General features: G+C 39.6%; 2 protein-coding genes across 2 annotated transcripts in view; one reads left to right on the top strand and one right to left on the bottom strand.

Moving 5' to 3' along the window:
- The window catches only part of LOC111218997 (cyclin-dependent kinase 17-like), a 34,301-nt gene extending 23,102 nt beyond the window's left edge, over positions 1 to 11,199 (top strand). Inside the window, exons 5-16 of the mRNA XM_022741533.1 lie at positions 4,534 to 4,590; positions 4,695 to 4,809; positions 4,973 to 5,067; positions 5,277 to 5,339; positions 5,607 to 5,730; positions 6,354 to 6,474; positions 7,002 to 7,099; positions 7,214 to 7,319; positions 7,632 to 7,674; positions 7,789 to 7,879; positions 7,961 to 8,038; positions 11,126 to 11,199. Of these exons, the coding sequence (XP_022597254.1) occupies positions 4,534 to 4,590; positions 4,695 to 4,809; positions 4,973 to 5,067; positions 5,277 to 5,339; positions 5,607 to 5,730; positions 6,354 to 6,474; positions 7,002 to 7,099; positions 7,214 to 7,319; positions 7,632 to 7,674; positions 7,789 to 7,879; positions 7,961 to 8,038; positions 11,126 to 11,163 (1,029 nt within the window). The 3' untranslated portion in view covers positions 11,164 to 11,199. The remainder of the gene's footprint in view (positions 1 to 4,533; positions 4,591 to 4,694; positions 4,810 to 4,972; positions 5,068 to 5,276; positions 5,340 to 5,606; positions 5,731 to 6,353; positions 6,475 to 7,001; positions 7,100 to 7,213; positions 7,320 to 7,631; positions 7,675 to 7,788; positions 7,880 to 7,960; positions 8,039 to 11,125) is intronic.
- Positions 11,200 to 14,831: 3,632 nt separating this feature from the next.
- The window catches only part of LOC111219227 (parapinopsin-like), a 14,966-nt gene continuing 11,237 nt past the window's right edge, over positions 14,832 to 18,560 (bottom strand). Inside the window, exons 2-5 of the mRNA XM_022741841.1 lie at positions 15,760 to 15,850; positions 15,431 to 15,668; positions 15,097 to 15,339; positions 14,832 to 14,972 (exon numbers count right to left, since the gene is read on the bottom strand). Of these exons, the coding sequence (XP_022597562.1) occupies positions 14,832 to 14,972; positions 15,097 to 15,339; positions 15,431 to 15,668; positions 15,760 to 15,850 (713 nt within the window). The remainder of the gene's footprint in view (positions 14,973 to 15,096; positions 15,340 to 15,430; positions 15,669 to 15,759; positions 15,851 to 18,560) is intronic.

Here is an 18,560-nt window from a genome sequence, read left to right as displayed (position 1 = left end):
GTCTGTCTGTGTGTATATTTGCATTTGTGTATATGTGTGCAAAGCAGCTGAGACTAGTTTTAGTAAGCCACTGTGGTGGTTTCTTGGTCCCTACTTAGCATCTGTACTTGTACCACTGGGTGTGTGCTTTTCTTTTGATGCTGCTCTGTTTTGAAACAAAAGTAATGTGAACTTTCACTGCCATTGTGAACTATTAACATGGTTGACTAAGGCCATTATGTCCACTGACTCATTGTAAAGACACACTGAGTTATGCTATAGAGCTTACAATGGCTCAGTAGGGGGGTGAATGATGAACTCTGTATTATGTATCCAGGCCAAGAGTATTATGAGTATGAATCTGGGGGTGGGAGAGAGAGGAGGTGTTTGCTGCTGGATGGACAGGGAGGGGGCTGATGGGTAGGAACAGGCAGATATTCATGAATATGCAGCATGCCCCTTATACCCTTTGTATCACTGCTGAAGTGCTCCTGCTCTTTCACTTGGTTTTTATTTTGGTCACACTTTATTCCACATTATTCTTTTGTTTCAGCCATCACTCAAATTTTCAAGTTTCCCTTCATACACCACTAAATAAAGCGAGAGTGCACCGTCTCTGTTTCACTTTCCGTCTCACATACTTCCTTTTAAAAAAAATTTAATTCACTCTGCTTTACTGATGCATTTTACTTAAAACATGAGTACTAAAAGCCTGGATATTCTATGGGAAAGCATAAAGGATTCAACCTCCGTCAACCATTTTTGCTGTAATTATTGAACAGGGCCAGTGCCCTGCCTCCGGCTCTCGGCTTGAAGCGATTTAATGACGCAGCTTTTCTGCAGGACTCTCGCAGAGATGAAAGGTTTGCAGGGAAAAGGGGAGGTTTATGGTGTAATGGTGGATCAGAAGAAGAGGATAGTCTGCAGAGATGTTTGTGTCTCAACATTGTAAATGAGTGGCAGACATTTTCTGACATTGTTAAGTTGTGAGTGGGTGTGCATCTTCTTTAGGGTTGTTGTATGTACATGATGCAATAGATCAATCAATAATTCAGCAGCAGTGTCAGACTCATCTGCTGCAGCTCCTCTCCTGACTAGGATTACACACCGGGACACCTTGAACTGAACCAGAGAGCAAGGAAGAGAGAGGGAAAGATGCAGAAAAAGGGATGGCAAGAGGATATTATGGGAACAAATGACAGGGAGGCTTGATTTAAAAACTTATAAGATGTTGAAAATAAGAATAACGTTGTAAATAATGTTGAAAATGTTTAAAATAAAGATTAAAAATATGTGGAGGGAAGTTTAAGAAAAGACAAATGGCTGCTGCAGTGAAGGTTTAAAGCAGCCTGTGCTGGACTGCAGAGTATATGTAGGAGGGTAGAATACAGCTAGATTTTATTTATTAGAGTTCATGCTTAAAAATCTAACAGTTAAACAGTATGCGTATGAGCACAATGATGTAATGGCTTTTCGGCTATCAGTGTGCTCATCATCTGTTACCGTAACACAGAACATGTGTCCGGTGAGCCGTAACAGATCCTCACATCTGAAACCATGTGTTTTGATCTTTGAATCGCTTCCAATGTAATATAAGTGATGTTATCAGTTTTCTCTCATGGCTGGTGCCCATTGATAGTCAATTATTCACAGCAGTCCAATGAGATTCAGTGTTCCGAGATGTCATTTTATCTCAAACCACAACACTTAATGGTGTTATGCAAGGCTCAACACGTAGTTTTAGAACTATAAAACAAATGTATATTTAGGCAAGAGACTTGTTCATGTGCCCCTCTCCACTTAGTTATACTTTGCTGCTGGGAATATTATACTGCTGTTAACTGATAAAAACTAAAAATTCATAACTCAGCTCAAGACTCGGCCCATTCCTCTGGGTCACACTCGGTCTGTTGTTATCGGCGGGTTTTACATGAAAAAGGTGACACAGAGCAAGATGTTTATTGGTTGATTGATTGAGGCCCTGAGGACTGGCTACATCATGCTAATGAAAGGGCTCTTCTTTCCTCCCACCTCTCATTTCCTGCCACCTCTTTTCTTAGCAGAAGCCTGTCATTTTCCTTCTCCCACTCAATACAGTGAATCCATCCTCTTTCTCCCCTTCAACACGGAGAAACTGTAAAAATGAAATGTGGTTGAGGTAATGGACTTTCTTCTCAATACCCATTTGATCCTCTCTGCAGACAGCTTTCTTCTCACGTTTCTCACTTCTGCTGTCAGTCCATCCATCTGTATGTCTCCTCAGTTCCTGTGCAGGGCTCCGACAGAGCACACATTTTTGTTTGGTTTTATGTTGCTTTAATTTTGTCACTAAAACTTGGTCTGACCTAGTTCTGCTGAGTAAGCTCACTGGAGCGTTGGGAATAAAATGAACCCGTTGCCATCGAAAGCATACGCAGACACACGCGCGCGCGCACACACACACACACACACACACATTCAAAAAGGATTGTAAGGTACATAGAGAGAGGGCAGTTGCACACTGTAAGCAGAGAATGGGCTGGAGATAAAGAGCTGGGCAATTCTTTGTTTTAGAGATTTTTCAAAAAGGCGAGAGGCCACAGATTTATTTACTGAAGGGGAGGTGGTATGTGTGTTTTGTATGTTTTTAAATGTCCGTGTGTGTGTGTCACTATGTGTGCGTGTCTGTGTTTTTCTCACGAGACTGACTCCCCTGCCGAAAGAGCAACACAGCTCAGCAATAGCTCCTGACAGGCCCTGTCACAAACACAGAAATGGGAGCAGCATGTTTTTGTGTGTGTGTGTGTGTGTGTGTGTGTGTGTGTGTGTGTGTGTGTGCATGCGCGTGTGCGTGCAGGGTGAGTGTGTTTACGTTTGAGCATAGGCTGTATGTCTCATCACAAATATTCTCTTGCCCTCAAGCACACACAATCAAATACACACAATACATCCTCCTGCACATACTAAGCGGACATACATACGCACATACACACGTATCTCCACTGTTTTTATTGATGCATTTTTTTTTCATCATTTTGTTATTAATTTCCAACATGAATTACCAGACATAAATAAGATTATGTCTGTTGTCTATTTAAATTACAATTTGTGCGACCATGCACACACAACACACTTGTTTCAGTGTGTAAATGTGTCTTCTTGTGTCCGGCTTTTGGGCATGCCTTTAAAGAGATCACATGCTTCATCAGCTAACTTGGTCACTGGAGACCCTCCCCCTCATACACACACATATACATGTGCAGAGCCGAACATTGGCCTGGCACTCATGTCAGCATCATGACGGGACGGGCCAGCACAAGATTGAGAGAGATGGGTGGGTTCAGAGAGATGAACGTAGATAAAACATGGCTGACAGAGATAGACAAATAAGTGAGGAAAAATGACAGGGAGAGGGAGAAACACTGACAGGCCTATGGGTATCGCAGCTTGACATAGCTGCATCCATCTATAATTGATGACCTGGAAACCCAGGGACTACATACATTATGCAGCTAAACCTTTATTAACCGAGTACAGGATTAATTCAGAATTTTTTTTTTCACCATGCACACAGATGTGAAGTATGCCTGCCGGATATCCAGAGAAATGTTTAGAAATAACATTTAATCCCCATTAAGTTGTCTGGAGTGGAAGAACTCACGACATACTCAGTTGTCTTTGTTATACTGACTTCCTGTGGCCAAAAAATATATGTGCAACTGACGATGATGTCACTGTGCAGCATTAAAGAGACATAAGGAGTCGGCACGTTGGATAAATTGTTCCGATGTTCCACATTAGGACAACAAACACCTTACAAACACCACTCCCTACTCACTGTGAGCCACAATTGTGAATATACTGTATGTCTCTATGTGCATGTGATGCACTGTATGTGGTGACTGAGTGACCTATACCCTGGAATGTCAATATCAGAGATTTGGAGACACATAGAAATAATGTTAGTTCAGTATCTTTTATTCACTAGATGTAATGCAGGGTCCTCTCAGGAAATATGGTCTCCAGTACACCTGTGTTAAAAATGAACCACATATTTAAAATATCAAATAACTGTAAAAATGGTACAAGCAGAGAGCAGCTTTAAGAATGTTTTCACTATCCAATCAGACTCTGTTTACTATGCCATGTTCACGGTGCTGAATTGTCAGGTATTTTATACAGATGTTTCTACGGAGATAATTTCAGGATTATGAAAGTGTTGATCATTTGTAATGCAGATAATGCATAAGATGTAGCAGAGATGCTTAGTAACATACTGTAAGTGTTGGAAAAACCAAGCTAATGTTTTAGCACACAGACAGACACACACACAGAATGACAAGGCCTGGTGACTCAGACCCCTGCAGTTGTAGGCCAAATGTTAGCAGCAGTGGGACTGAAATCTGGACTAACAGTCTTGGCCTGGGGGATTTGATTCTAGAGATAGTTATCTTGCAGTGGCCAAGCCTGCACTACAGTCAGTCTGTAGCCAAAATAAATGGGCACTGGCTCAGTGATAATGCACATTGATAACACTCATAACTTCCTCAACTGTTTTCTCTCTGTTTTCTCTAGTCTGAAATCGGCTTTGGGAAACTTGAAACCTACATCAAACTGGACAAACTCGGAGAGGTGAGCTCAATAAAGAAAAGTGAAACACTGAGCGCACACAAACTCTTCAAATACTCAGTTTTCTGTATTTCACAAATGCATTCACATGCTTTCTATCTCTGCAGGGGACCTATGCTACAGTGTTTAAGGGTCGAAGCAAGTTAACAGACAATTTAGTGGCTCTGAAAGAGATCCGATTGGAGCATGAGGAGGGTGCGCCCTGCACAGCTATCCGAGAAGGTACTGAACTGTTGTCAACACAGAACCATACTGTCAGGGATCTTGTAAGGTTTTGAAAATGTGTTTGGGACCTCGAGTTTCTGCTAATATGTAGCGAGATGTCTTACTCCTCACCGTTTCACTTTGCTTGACTGACATTGTCTGATGTGTCTCCCTCTTCTAGTGTCTCTACTGAAAGACTTGAAGCATGCCAATATTGTCACTCTCCATGACATTATCCACACTGACAAGTGCCTGACACTCGTGTTTGAGTACTTGGTGAGTGTCTCCACTGTGTATATTTATTGTGTGCGTGTTTCTAAAAGACATATCAATGCAAATGTAGATCATCTTTCTTTCTTTCTTTCTTTCTTTCTTTCTTTCTTTCTTTCTTTCTTTCTTTCTTTCTTTCCTTTTTTCTTTTCTTTCTTTCTTTCTTTCTTTCTTTCTTTCTTTCTTTCTTTCTTTCTTTCCTTCCTTCTCATCAGGAAAAAGACCTGAAGCAGTACATGGATGACTGTGGGAGCATCATGAGTGTTCACAATGTCAAGGTAGTTTAAAGTAATACAAGTCTCAGTACTGAAGACAACTATTTCAACAGTTTAAATAAGAATACTCTCTGGTTATAAAATTGACAGCTTGGGTCCTCATTGATAATTCTAAAAATGTATTTTTGTTCTGTGATGACTGTGTTGTAAAAATGCCACCCATTTTTTTTTATCCTAACAATAAATTACTTGGTTAATTAACTGGTGTTTAATGGGTAAGTGTAATATTAGGCTTGGAACAATAATATACTAATCTCCTCTCCTCTCCAGATCTTTCTGTTCCAGCTGTTACGAGGTCTGGCGTATTGCCACAGAAGGAAGGTCCTCCACAGAGACCTAAAACCCCAGAACCTGCTCATCAATGAAAAAGGAGAGCTCAAACTGGCAGACTTTGGTATAGTAACACTTTTACTAGATCACTATATCTCTGTCATATTGAGGTAGCGCAGGTGAAAATGGTGGTTTTGACATGGCTTTGACATTTGCCTGATTTTCCTTCAACAACAACTGCAGTTTTCAAAGGACAATGTTGAAACCTATACTCAAAGCTACTTGTAATTTACAGAGTTTTAAAAATCTGTATCCATTCATTTTTTTTTATAAAACATATATTGTGTGAGTTTGAAAGTGCCTCTCGTGACCACTAGAGGCCATATTGCTTCTAAGGCAGGACGAGTGACTTACCACCCAACACTGCCCTCTATCTATAAAAATTGAAACATGACTGTTACACATACTCATGTGTTAGTGTTATCTTGCTGTGTAAATTACAAATGAATTCAATGGTATATTCAAACTGAAACAGAAATCTGGATAAAGAATTATTTTATAAATATAATGTACCGTTTGCACATTCCAAAAAGTTCCATAGAGTAATAACAACGTGTTCAAAACTCAAATGCAGTTGCAACTCAAAAGTGTTCACAAAAACAATTCTGATCTTACTCAGTATATGAAATTTCATTCATAAGGGAATATTTGTGTAATTAAGTGTCCCTATTTTGTGTTTCAATTCAGGTTTGGCACGGGCCAAGTCTGTCCCTACAAAGACCTACTCGAATGAAGTTGTGACATTATGGTACCGGCCACCAGATGTGCTTCTAGGATCCACTGAGTACTCTACACCAATTGACATGTGGTGAGCTTATACAGAAAGTTCACACAGTTTTAATACTAGCCTTGTTTGTCAGCCTTTTTGTTTTTTTACTTTTGTTTGTATCTGAAATGCTTCTGTTTATCCCCCAGGCTTCCCCCAAATCCCCACAATTTCTTTCACCATTGTCACTGTCAACATACTGCAGTTCACAGTTAACATGCAAAGATTCAACAGTTGGAAGGATATTTGGGGATGCTACTGGGCTTTTCCCTGGACTTAGATTTAGAATTAGTACTGAAGAAATGTTGGACAGATTTTTTTCAGTGCTTGAGCACTTTATACATTTATGATATAAGCATTGTGGAACTTACTCAAGAGCATTGTTTTGTAGAGATTCCCTTTAAAATGGCTCAAGTTGTATTTTGAATCTGTTCCTGTATTTAAATAGTTAGTAGTAGACTCATTTGTCTAAAACAACATCATATATTGAACTGAGTGCACTTCAGCATGGCTATATAGTGCAGTTTAAGGTCATTGTGCCATTTCACCCTTTCTGTCTCTGTGTCCAGGGGTGTGGGCTGTATCTTTTATGAAATGATCACAGGCAGACCTCTCTTTCCTGGATCGACTGTGGAGGATGAGCTTCACCTCATATTCCGCATCCTTGGTAAGATGACACCAGTGGAATGTGGATGAGCATTTGCCTGTGCAACATTCATGCTTTTATGTACAGTATGCGTGTGTACACTGTACTACTACATATTTTCTTTCTCTTTAACAGGTACTCCTACAGAAGAGACTTGGCCAGGCATCACCACCAGTGAAGAGTTTAAGACATACAATTTCCCCCGATACAACGCAGAACCCCTCGTCAACCACGCACCCAGGTGTGTAGATCTGAGTGTATGAACACATGGCATGGAGTGAAATTTGCAGGTGCGTGTGTGTGTGTGTGTGTGTGTGTGTGTGTGTGTGTGTGTGTGTGTGTGTACTTTAAGTGACAGTGATATGTTAGATGTAATAAGATAAGATGCAGGATTGATCTTCAGGAAATCAAATCCTGCAATCAATCAACCAGGAAGTGTAAGCAAGTATTTTCGCCTCTGTTGAAATGGTGGAAACACTACACTCAGCATTTGACTTCACTGACACTCCATTCTTCCTCTCCGTCACTTTCCCTTTTGTTTTCTGTCACACAGAATAGACAATGATGGTCATGATTTGCTGTCAATGCTTCTACAGGTAAAGAAAATTGCTGTATACAGATAATAATTTTATCATATGTACAGCTAAAGCACCAGATAAAAAGCTAACAATCCTGTCTATATACCCCTCTTTGTCTCTCCATGTCTCTAGTTTGAGGCTAAGAAGCGTGTATCAGCTGAGGATGCTCTCAGACACTCATATTTTAGAAGTCTTGGAGAGCAGGTTCAATCACTGGCTGACAGTGAGTACATACGATCTGACATGTTGGACACTTGACACTGGTCATACACACTGTCTCACCAACCCTTTGTTTTTATTTTAGCCTCATCCATCTTCTCCGTAAAAGGCATTCAGCTCCAGAAAGATCCAGGAAAGAGATCCTCAGTCTACCCAGAGTCAAGTAAGTCCTGCAAGTAAAAAAAGACAGGAAAAAGCAGGGAATGAGGAATTCCCAGTGGGAATGTGATAGAGAATAGGTCCTGCTCCCTGTCCTCTTCCTCGTCTCTCGTTTTTTTCTCTCTGTCTTTGCTTTATGTCGTCTGTCATGCCACTATGTGGTCATACATGTCACACAGTTTTCCCCGGTCTATCACCAGGTTCATACTTCCACTACATAGAGATCCCTAACACCGAATGTTTACAACACCTACTGCAATACACTTTAAAGTGATAATGAACCAAGAAAAAAACTTTGGTGACATAAGCTTCTGTTGTATTTAAGTCCAAACATTGTTGCTTCTGTATCAATTACTGCTGTGCTCTGTAAAGGTAACAAGATATGTTATTTTTTAGCCATTCTAGTCCACCACTTTGGTCCAGACTGAAATATGAATTCATAGCTGCCCAGACAAAGAATCCCCTGAGTTTTCCTCTAGCACGTTCATAATGTTGACACTTTTGGCTTTTAGTGAAATATGTTGACAACTAGCAGATAAATTGCTACGATATCTGGGGCAGACCCTCACGTCCCAACTGTAATAACTTTGGTGACCACTTTTCATCTAGTGCCATCTGCAGGTCAAACTTCCAATTTGTCCAATTCTTTGGTTTGTGATCAAATACCTGCAACATTATTGACACTAGTGTTCATAAGCCAATGCTAAAATGCTACACTCAGATGGTAAACATTATACCTGCTAGACATCAGCATGTTTGCATTGTCATTATGAGCATGGTAGCCATGCTAGCATTAGCATTTAGCTTAAAGCACAACTGTCCCTCACAGACGTGCTAGCATGGCTGTAGGCTCTAGTCTTGTTTTAATGGCAACAGATTATTGATTTATTCCCTCACAAAAGCAATGACTTAACACATTAACAATCTCTCACAAGGACACAGACTTATCCTGCCTGCCCCTTAGACCATATGAAGAACTAATACAGGCTATCAACAATATTTCGACACACACTAATGAACAGCAAGCTATACAAGTGAATGTTTTACCAAAAGTCAACATTGCTTTTCACATTGTCATATTTAAAACTACATGCTGTAATTAACAGTGTAATAACAATTTACATATAAATGTAACAATTGGATGTTGAAAGATGCTAATTTACTTTAAAGACTTCAAGCTATAGACAGAAAGCCCTTCACACATGAACAAACTAAGCAATACAGCCAAACATTGAGTTAACATCCAGTTAACAGTTTAGTTGAGGGCTTTTACCTTTGTCTGAAACACTATTCATTAACTGTGCATGCCTGATGTGCCTTTTTGACATTTGCTTAGATTTGCTTTAGTGTTTTCTGTGTTTATCACAGTCTCAGTCTGTGTGTGTCTCTTTTCTTCCTGCTTCCACTGCCTTTCTGTCCTGTTCTGATGAACTGTCCCTTCTCTTTCTTGGTACCCATGCTCTCCTCTTTCGCAATGTTCATCTTTTCCTTAATCCTTTCTATCTCCCTTGTGTACCCTGCTCCAACTCCTCCGTAACACCTCAATATTCCCAACCTCCCCACCCTCCCCCCCTAAACCCTAAAAAGCGATGGCCCATAAGCTAGGCTCTGCACCCTCGCAGTACTTCCAGAGAGAAGGAGCCAATCCCAGGGCTCAGAGTCACAATCTGTCCTCCACTTCCACTGGCTGAGTGGCCTCTACCGTTCTGGTAAATACGGTCTCTTTCATTCTGTCTGTCCTCTGTTCAGCTCCTCTACTCCTGTTTCTCTTTTTGGCTTTTACCTGGTTTCTTTTGTCCAACTGCACCTTGTCTTTGTTACTGAATTGGACTAAATGCTGTTGCATTTGTCTTCCCTCCTTACATTCCCTGAACCAAAACAACATATTTCACACCTAGTAAAGTTCATGCCCTTTTCTTTTTCGTCAATTCCTCTTCCTCTCCCTATTCTTGCTCCTACTGGTCTTCCCTCACATTTCAAGGCCTACACCCAGAGGCATCATCTCAGCTTTCACTTACCTAATTCTCTTTTTCTCAGAGTGAGTCAATCCCAGTGTTTTATTTCAGGGAAACAATATATTCATAATGGAAAAGAATGTGATTCAAGAATGGGGAGTCATTTGATTCTTTTCATTTGCAGTCCTGTTTAGGTTTCTGCAGCGAGAGATGTAGCCTTTTTGTTAAGTCTGTAAGTGAGGGTTTGGTTTAGTGTGTATTTGCTTGGTTGTGTGTAATAAATGCACCTTATCAGTATGTATAAGTATGTTTGTTTTACGCCAGTGTGTAACAGCTACTGGTAAGTATCATTTAGCTTCAGCTTCAGCTAGACTGCACACACAGTATTACAGGTTAAAGAACTTTATTATGCAAATCTTTTCCTAGATGTGATAATAGTGATAGTACTACAGGTGCGCTATACGGTCAAAAGTAGCTGTCCATAATTGTTTGTGTACTTTTGTTCTCGACCTTTCAGATAATAGTGTGCTTCCAAATTTGTGGCAACAGTTTGGGGAAGGGCCTTTTCTGTTACAACATGAGAACACCCCCATGCACACAGGATCTTATTTCAGGGGCAGTTTTTGTTTTTCAGATAGCCAAGACTTAAGAGGCAATGGGAAATGAGGAGAGAGAGGAAGATGTGACATGTAACATAATCATCATATTTAATCCCTAAACCACCAGTGTACCCTAATTGTTTGGATTATTTTCTTGTTTATTTGGTGTTGGTCTTGTTTATGTTCAGTCATATTTTCTGCAAATTAGCAGTTCGCCTACAAAGTACCCACCATATGCAAGTTTTGTTTTTGTAGAATCTAAACTTTCCCCATGTTGCAAAAAACCCAAATTTTCAGCAAAAATAAAGGATCCAGTGCTTTTGGCCCTATAGTGTACATTTTGTGTTGCTGGCATGGAGTGGTGTGTGTGTGTGTGTGTGTGTGTGTGTGTGTGTGTGTGTGTGTGTGTGTGTGTGTGTGTGTGTCCAAATCAAATTCAAACCTTTTTTCACATCTCTCTGTGTGTCTCTCTCTCCCTCTCTCTGTGTGTGTCTCTCTCTCTCTCTCTCTCTCTCTCTCTCTCTCTCTCTCTCTCAGCCCAGGGGAAGAGCAGGAGGCAGAGTGTGTTGTTTTAGTGCTGGCGGGGGCGCTGAGGTGAGGAGGACAGTGACACGTGGAGCTGTCCTGTCAGACATACATTCACTGACCCTGCCACACAAACTGAAGGAGCTACACACACCCTGCCATATAAACACACATACACACACACACACACACACACACACACACACACACACACACACACATAGCAAAATGACAACAAAACCACACAGAACTAAGGCTGAAGAATTCATACTTGACTAAAAAAATATAAAGACTCAGTTGAACCTTAAAGACAGAAAAATTAAAAATGAGAGAAGTGTGTGATGCTGGAAGAAAAGTGGGAGAGTACAAGATTCTCCTTGCTGCTGCTACCGCTGCTGTCCAGAGGAGGGCAGCATTTAAGACGTGGAGCTGACTCGGGATTTTGAACAGAACTTGCTGCATCAGTGAGCTGTGAGGAAGAAGGAATGAAGGTGGACATGATTCAAAGGACAAAGAAAGAGAGAGGAACCCTGTCGCTCTCTTTTCTGATTTTTGTTTTTGTTTTTTTGGACTCTTGTTGTACATAAAGAGACTCAGCTGTAGAACTCTGCTTTTTCATAACACGCCTCAGCCTGAATCCAAACTCTGAATTTTGCACCTCAGCCCTAGACCCTCGCCTAACCTCTTGGCCCTTTATTACATGATCTTTAAAGGACCAGTGTGTAGGTTTTAGTGGCATCTAGTGGTGAGGTTGCAGATTGCAACCAACTGAATACCCCTCCCCTCACCCCTCCCTTTCCAAGCATGTAGGAGAACCTACGGTGGCCTTCAGGTAGTGTAAAAACGCGAAAGGCCCTCTCCATAGCCAGTGTTTGGTTTGTCCATTATGGGTTACTGTAGAAACATGGCAGTACAACATTGCAGGCTCTGTGGAAGAGGAGCCCAGCATGTGGAATATTATATTGCATTTCTGCCAATAGATGCCCCTAAATCTTACACACTGGTCCTTTAAATAGAACACACACACACACACAGACACACACACACACACACACACACACTTGAAAGTTCACTTGAAAGTTAAGAGTGTGTAGATCATTGGAGTTTACAGAGATAAACTTTAGCACCTTATTGTCCAATCGAGGTCAGGGTGGTTGTCATTACGTTACCTCATCAGTCACTCAAGCAGAGTAGGATGTAAAGTACACACTAGATATTAAAGTGAAGAAGACCAAAAAAAACAACACTAACCATAGGAAAATGAACAGATGTACTACAATTAAAAGCACTCTGCAACTCACAGACCAGTAGTAGACGATAATTACTTAATTTGTCACACACTCACATGCTGTAAAGAACACTACGCTGCAAGAGGCTCCTGTGTCAATACACAAGAAGGACAACATTGAAGGACGGAGAGGTAAAGGAAGTGTACAAATCCTCACCTGCTTATTGTTAGACACCCCCTTCCTCTTTTGCCTTCACTCAGAAGTTGTCTTGATTTGTTGTGTGGTGTATAGGTGTTGACGTTGATAATCTGTTTGCACCTGATTTTACCTCTTTAGATCATGAGTAGACTATTCAAGAACCCCAACTTCTCCTGCCCAACTCCATGTGCATTTATTTTTAGTCTTTTTTTTTTTTTTTTTTTTAATCTGTATATATATGATCGTACTTTTTACTTGTCAGAAGCAATGATAATTCCAGGATGCTGTTCTCAGTCTTTACTGTGTTCCCACTGGAACAGTTGGCGACTGCCTGGGGACGTGTTGCACATTCCTTGAGCTCAGGACTTATTGCTAGTGTCGTTTTGTGGATGCTGTGAGGTACAGCTGGTCTTGTATGTCTCCCCCAGTAGAGCAGAGTATGTCGTACATGGTCTGAAACCCTTTGCGAACTGTATGTGGAGAAGAAGAATCATTTCCTAGCATCAACCTGTCGGTCTTCTGTGTTATTCATTCTCTGTTAGTTTGACCATAATGTTGCTGTTCAGAGACTACCTTACTCATGTCTTTACTTGTGATCTCTTCAAGCATGTTTCTGTACTAAACTCACAGAGTTTTCAGTTGGTATGTGAAATAGCTGCTGCTGGAAAAGGGGTACTTCCAGTTGGTTCAAATTAAGCATGGGACATGATCGTATTACATGATTTTTTTCACACCAATCACCACAATAACCTGTAATGGCTCCTCAGCGAGTCTGGAGACTGTACCTTAAATAAAGACGAAAATGATAACACGCTATTCAGCAACAATGTGATGTGCTGCCGGCATTGGGACCAGATAGTTTGTATGACAAATCTGACTCAACCTCAAGGAATATAGTACAGAAAACTGTTATGTAGCCTGTCTAACTGGTTACTAAAGTCTCTGAGTATTTAGCAGGACTCGAAGCACTCAAGACACACTGTTGTTTCATGCTGTTATTGTTGCAGGCTGCCAGAAACAACAGGACCAAAGTCCATTCTCCAAGCAACAGGTGTTCAAGCACACAACAGTGTGACACCAATCAGTTGAAATGTCAACATGTACTGTATCTATGAGATGGCTAGAGGGTGTAGATTACAGTCTCCTGCTCCTCAGGCACCGACCTAGGGTCACTTCTGTAGCCTTTTCTCGAAATGGATTCAGAAAAGGTGAAGTGATCCCATGTCTGTGCCTGTCAGAAGCACTACTTATTTACCCAGAGTGTGACGGTATGTAGCATGTACATAGATGATCCCTCACTCTGTATATAAAAAAGTGTACAGGTTTGATACAAGTCTTCACATTCTGGCTTTTTTTTTTTTTTTTTTTTTTTTTGCTTTTCTTTAATGAAAGTCATAGCAATATTTCTGTAATCAATAAAAAGCCAAGGTAATAGGATGAGTATGATTGCATTTGTGTTTATTTAGAGAGGGGAAATGACTGTGAATGATCAAACTGTGAGACTGATGACAGGTTTATTTTTTTTTTGCTGTTTAACATGCTGGATCCAAACGGCTGGAGTGAAGTATCAGGTTGCAAAGGAGTATAACACACTGATAATTTTGATTTTTATCAATGAAAGCCATAAAGATCATATAAAGGTGACAAAGGTCCGATTGCGTGTGATGGGTTTGTACCATGCTTGAGCACAGACCTTAAAAAGCAAAGGGGATGTGTACACCTAATAAAAAAATAAAAATGATGTAACTACTTTTTTTTCTTGTCATAAATCCTTTGAAAATATATTGTTATGAAGTGTGACAGATTATAACATCAACCACATACACATTACTATACTATATATGCCTCTTCAATGTTACAGGGCTTCAGCAGTTTGTTGCAAATGCTAATTGAAATTTATTGACTTGTTTTGCTCATCAACTTTGGGATAAATATGTATCAATACAAAACAAATATTTACTTACACGTCAAACTTATGTATTTATATTTAACTCAAGCTTGAATTTAGAAAATTCATCTGCAATTACAGATTTTGCCTAAACAGAGTGAACATGTTGATGCATATAATTGATTTTAGCAAAGCATATGTGGTTTCATGAGTTTGAATTGAATTGGTTGAATCTTATCTTATAATCCTCAAAGTGAGATCAAAAAGAAAAATTCATCACCAACAATGTTCATGACAGAGAACAGTGTCTCATGTGATGATGGTTTCCTTTTCACATGTGCTTCAATGTGTTGTTTGTTTGTTTTTTTTTTGGAGAATTTGTAGTATTCATTCATACATATTTTTATTCTTTTAAAGATTCTTTAGGTGAGACTTTTTGGCCCTTGTTGAGAGTGACAACAGTGGTCTCACCCTCAGACATTTGTGCATCTGAGGCCCAGGGGTTCCATCCACACAGGACAGTAGGAACAGCGTATCCTCGAAACTGCAAACACAAACATACGGCACACATGGTTAATACAGGAAAATTAAAGTGTATAATTATATATGCCTGAATTCATTTTATTTCTCTTCCTTTGTATGTGTATATAAATGTGCATGAGGACTACCTGTCTGTTCATGAAAACATATATGATGGGATTGTAGAGTGTGCTGCTTTTAGCCAAATAAACAGGGATGGTAGCAATAACAGGGTCAATATATAGACTGGGGTCTATGATGACAGCTAAGGCCATGCCAGCATATGGTAGCCAGGTGACTAGGAAGGCCAACACCATCACCACTACCATACGCGCCACCTGCGCCTCAACACGATTTGTGCTGCCAGCCTCAGACACCTGCAGTTTGGTCACCTACGACATCAAGATTCAAGCAAAAAGACTTTATTATGATATCATTACAATCAAGAAAAATATACTGTATGACCAGATGTCTATTGCTCACCTGACGAAGGGTCCACAAGAGTCGTGAGTAGGACACCATGATGATGGAGAAGGGCACAGCAAAGCAAAGGCAAAAGTATATGATGATGTAGGACATGTTCCCGACATCACGACTGTACCAGTTAGGGGCACATGAAGTCTTTACCCCCTCTAGCTCATAACTTCCCCAACCAAACAGAGGTGGAGTGTTCCACACAAATGACCACACCCAGGACAGCACCACTCCAGCCACTGCATGTCTGAGGGACAACAGAGATGGTGTGATTCATGCAGGTGGAACAATCAAGTTTTGTAAGTTCTGTGTGATGCATCTAAGTGAGATCTTAATACCTGGTCTGGAAGAGGACAGCACCCATGGGATAACACACTACTATGTAGCGTTCAACAGAAATAACTCCTACTGTACACAGACTTGCTATACCTGGAAGAAGAAGTAAAGATGAAATAAAATTTTGTTAAAACATCATTCTACTGGGGCGTTGAGTGGCGCAGTGGGTTGAGCAAGGGCCCCATATGTAGAGGCTACAGTCCTCGCTGCAGTAGGCCCCGGTTCGAATCCCGCATCGGACGGCCCTTCACTGCATGTCATTCCCCCTCCCTCTGCCTCCCCATTTCCTGTCTCTCTCTACTGTGCTATCCAGTAAAGGCATAAAAAGCCCCCCCCAAAAAAACATCATTCTACTGACCTTTGCATTAATTGATTTAGTGGTGGATAGTAAGCACATTTACTAAAGTACTATACTAAGTACAATATTATTGTCATATTTCCATTTTATTCATTTTAATACTTCTACTCCACTTAGATTTAGTTAGGAAATATTGTACTTGTACTCCACCATATTTGTCTCATAGCTAAAGTTGCTAGTTGCTTTACAGGTGAAGATTCTCAGATTGTTTGATTTAAATAACTGTTTGAGGTTTAGACTAGAATTACTGCCGGCCCAAGGCATAAGCGACTTAAGCGGCTGCTTAGGGCCGCCATAGACACCAGGGGGGCCCCAGGTGTGCTTGAAATGCCTATATATATATATATATGCCAATATATATATATACATATAATTGCATTGTTTGGGCTCTCAAACAGTGCTGCTCAAGCAGTAGAAAAAATAGATAAGTGCTACTGTACTAGGCTTGGAAACTGTTCGGTAGTTTTAATATTTATTTATTTGAAGGATAAAACTGTCAGATAAATCTAGGCCTAGTGAAGAAAAAGAAAAAGACATTGGAGAGTATAGAGAAGGACTGGTAACGATTCAATTGCCAATTAACACTTTTCCATGTTGTTATATTAGGCATTGATTTATTTTTTGCTGCTACACGTCTTCTATCCAAATGGACAATTTTCTCTGGGCTACAGTACTGAAATATAACACTATAGATATGTATTTTTAACAGATTGCAAAATAAAAACTATCAACACAGGAATAATAAAGCAATTTTAATCAACGGACTTGCTGAAGAGTCGCTATTGCTGTTCACTCTGATATTTATTGACAGTTATTTTTTGTTTATTGTATATTGGTGTTTGCATTTTACAATTGTGCATCCTTTTATGCCATACTATGACGTTTTTTGAAATTTCTATGCCATACTATACTATGTAGTTTGTGGACGTTTTTATGCCTTACTATACTATGATGTTTTATGCCATACTATAATAAGATGTTTTTTGACATTTTCATGCCATACAATACCATGACATTTCTTCACGTTTTTATGCCTTACTATACTATGTAGTTCATTTACGATTTCATGCCTTACTATACTATGACGTTTGTGGACGTTTTTATGCCTTACTATAATAATTTTCTTTTTTACATTTTTATGACGTTCTATGCCATATTATACTATGATGTTTTTTGATGTTTTTATGCCATATTACAATATGACCTTTTTTTAACATTTTTATGCCATACTGTACTATAACGTTTGTGGAGTTCTTATGCCATACTATACTATGTTTTTTCACGATTTTATGCCTTACTATACTAAGACGTTCTATGCCATATTATACTATGACGTTTTTTGATGATTTTATGCCTTACTATACTATGATGATTTATGCCATACTATAATATGACAATTTTTTACATTTTTATGCCTTACTATAATAAGACGTTTTTTTTACATTTTTAACCCATACTATACTATGAGGTTTGTGGACTTCTTATGTCATACTATTGTCATGGTTTGCCATGGCAGACACTTTTTGTTCGAGTTTGTTTGGACTTTTGTCACTTCCTGTTTTATTTTGTAGTTGGTTTCCTTGTGTGTCTCAGTGTTTTTACTTCCTGTCTTGGTCCTGTTTCTCTGTGTGGTGACTGTCTGCCCTTTCCTAATGTGTTTCACCTGTGTTCAATCACCGTTGACTCCCTTGTGTCTATATATTCTTTGTGCTCCCCTTTGTCTGTGTTGGTTCATCTGTTCATCTCTGGTTTTTCCTCAATCTGTTCATTTCTGGTTTGTCCCTGAGCTGTTCATTTCTGGTTTGTCCTTGGTCTGTTCATGCTGCCTGGCTGTGGTATCCCCTGTGTCTCCGGTTGTTGTTCCTTTTGTGCCCCCTGTGCTTCGGTTTCCTTTTCTGTTGGTTCACCCATTTTGTAAGTTCTTCAGTAAATAAACATTTTGCACCTCATTCCCCTGTGTTGGCTGAATTTGGGTCCAGTCTTATCTGCACCGTGCAATTATACTATATTTTTTGACTTTTTTATGCCTTACAATACTATGACGTTCTATGCCATATTATACGATGACGTTTTTTTATGTTTTTATGCCATACTATACTGACATTTTTTATAAATCCTCAACATTTTTATGCCATACTATACAATGATGTTTAATGCCATACTTTTCTATGACCTATTATGACATTTTCAAGCCTTATCATAGTATGTCCTTTTATTCCTTGCCATACTATGACATTTTTATCACCTTTTATGCCTTAATATAATATGATGTTTTTTGACATTTTATGCCATACTATACTATGATGTTTTTTCACACTTTTATGCCATACTCTACTATGACGTGTTTTGGCATTTTCAAGCCTTACTATAGTATGTCCTTTTATTCCTTACCATACTATGACCTTTTTGTGACCTTTTATGCCTTAATATAATATGATGTTTTTT

Source organism: Seriola dumerili, unplaced genomic scaffold (assembly GCF_002260705.1).
Source record: "Seriola dumerili isolate Sdu_G_001 unplaced genomic scaffold, Sdu_1.0 BDQW01000056.1, whole genome shotgun sequence".
In the NCBI taxonomy this organism is placed as follows: Eukaryota; Metazoa; Chordata; class Actinopteri; order Carangiformes; family Carangidae; genus Seriola; species Seriola dumerili.
This window is presented reverse-complemented; position numbering and strand designations above follow the sequence as displayed.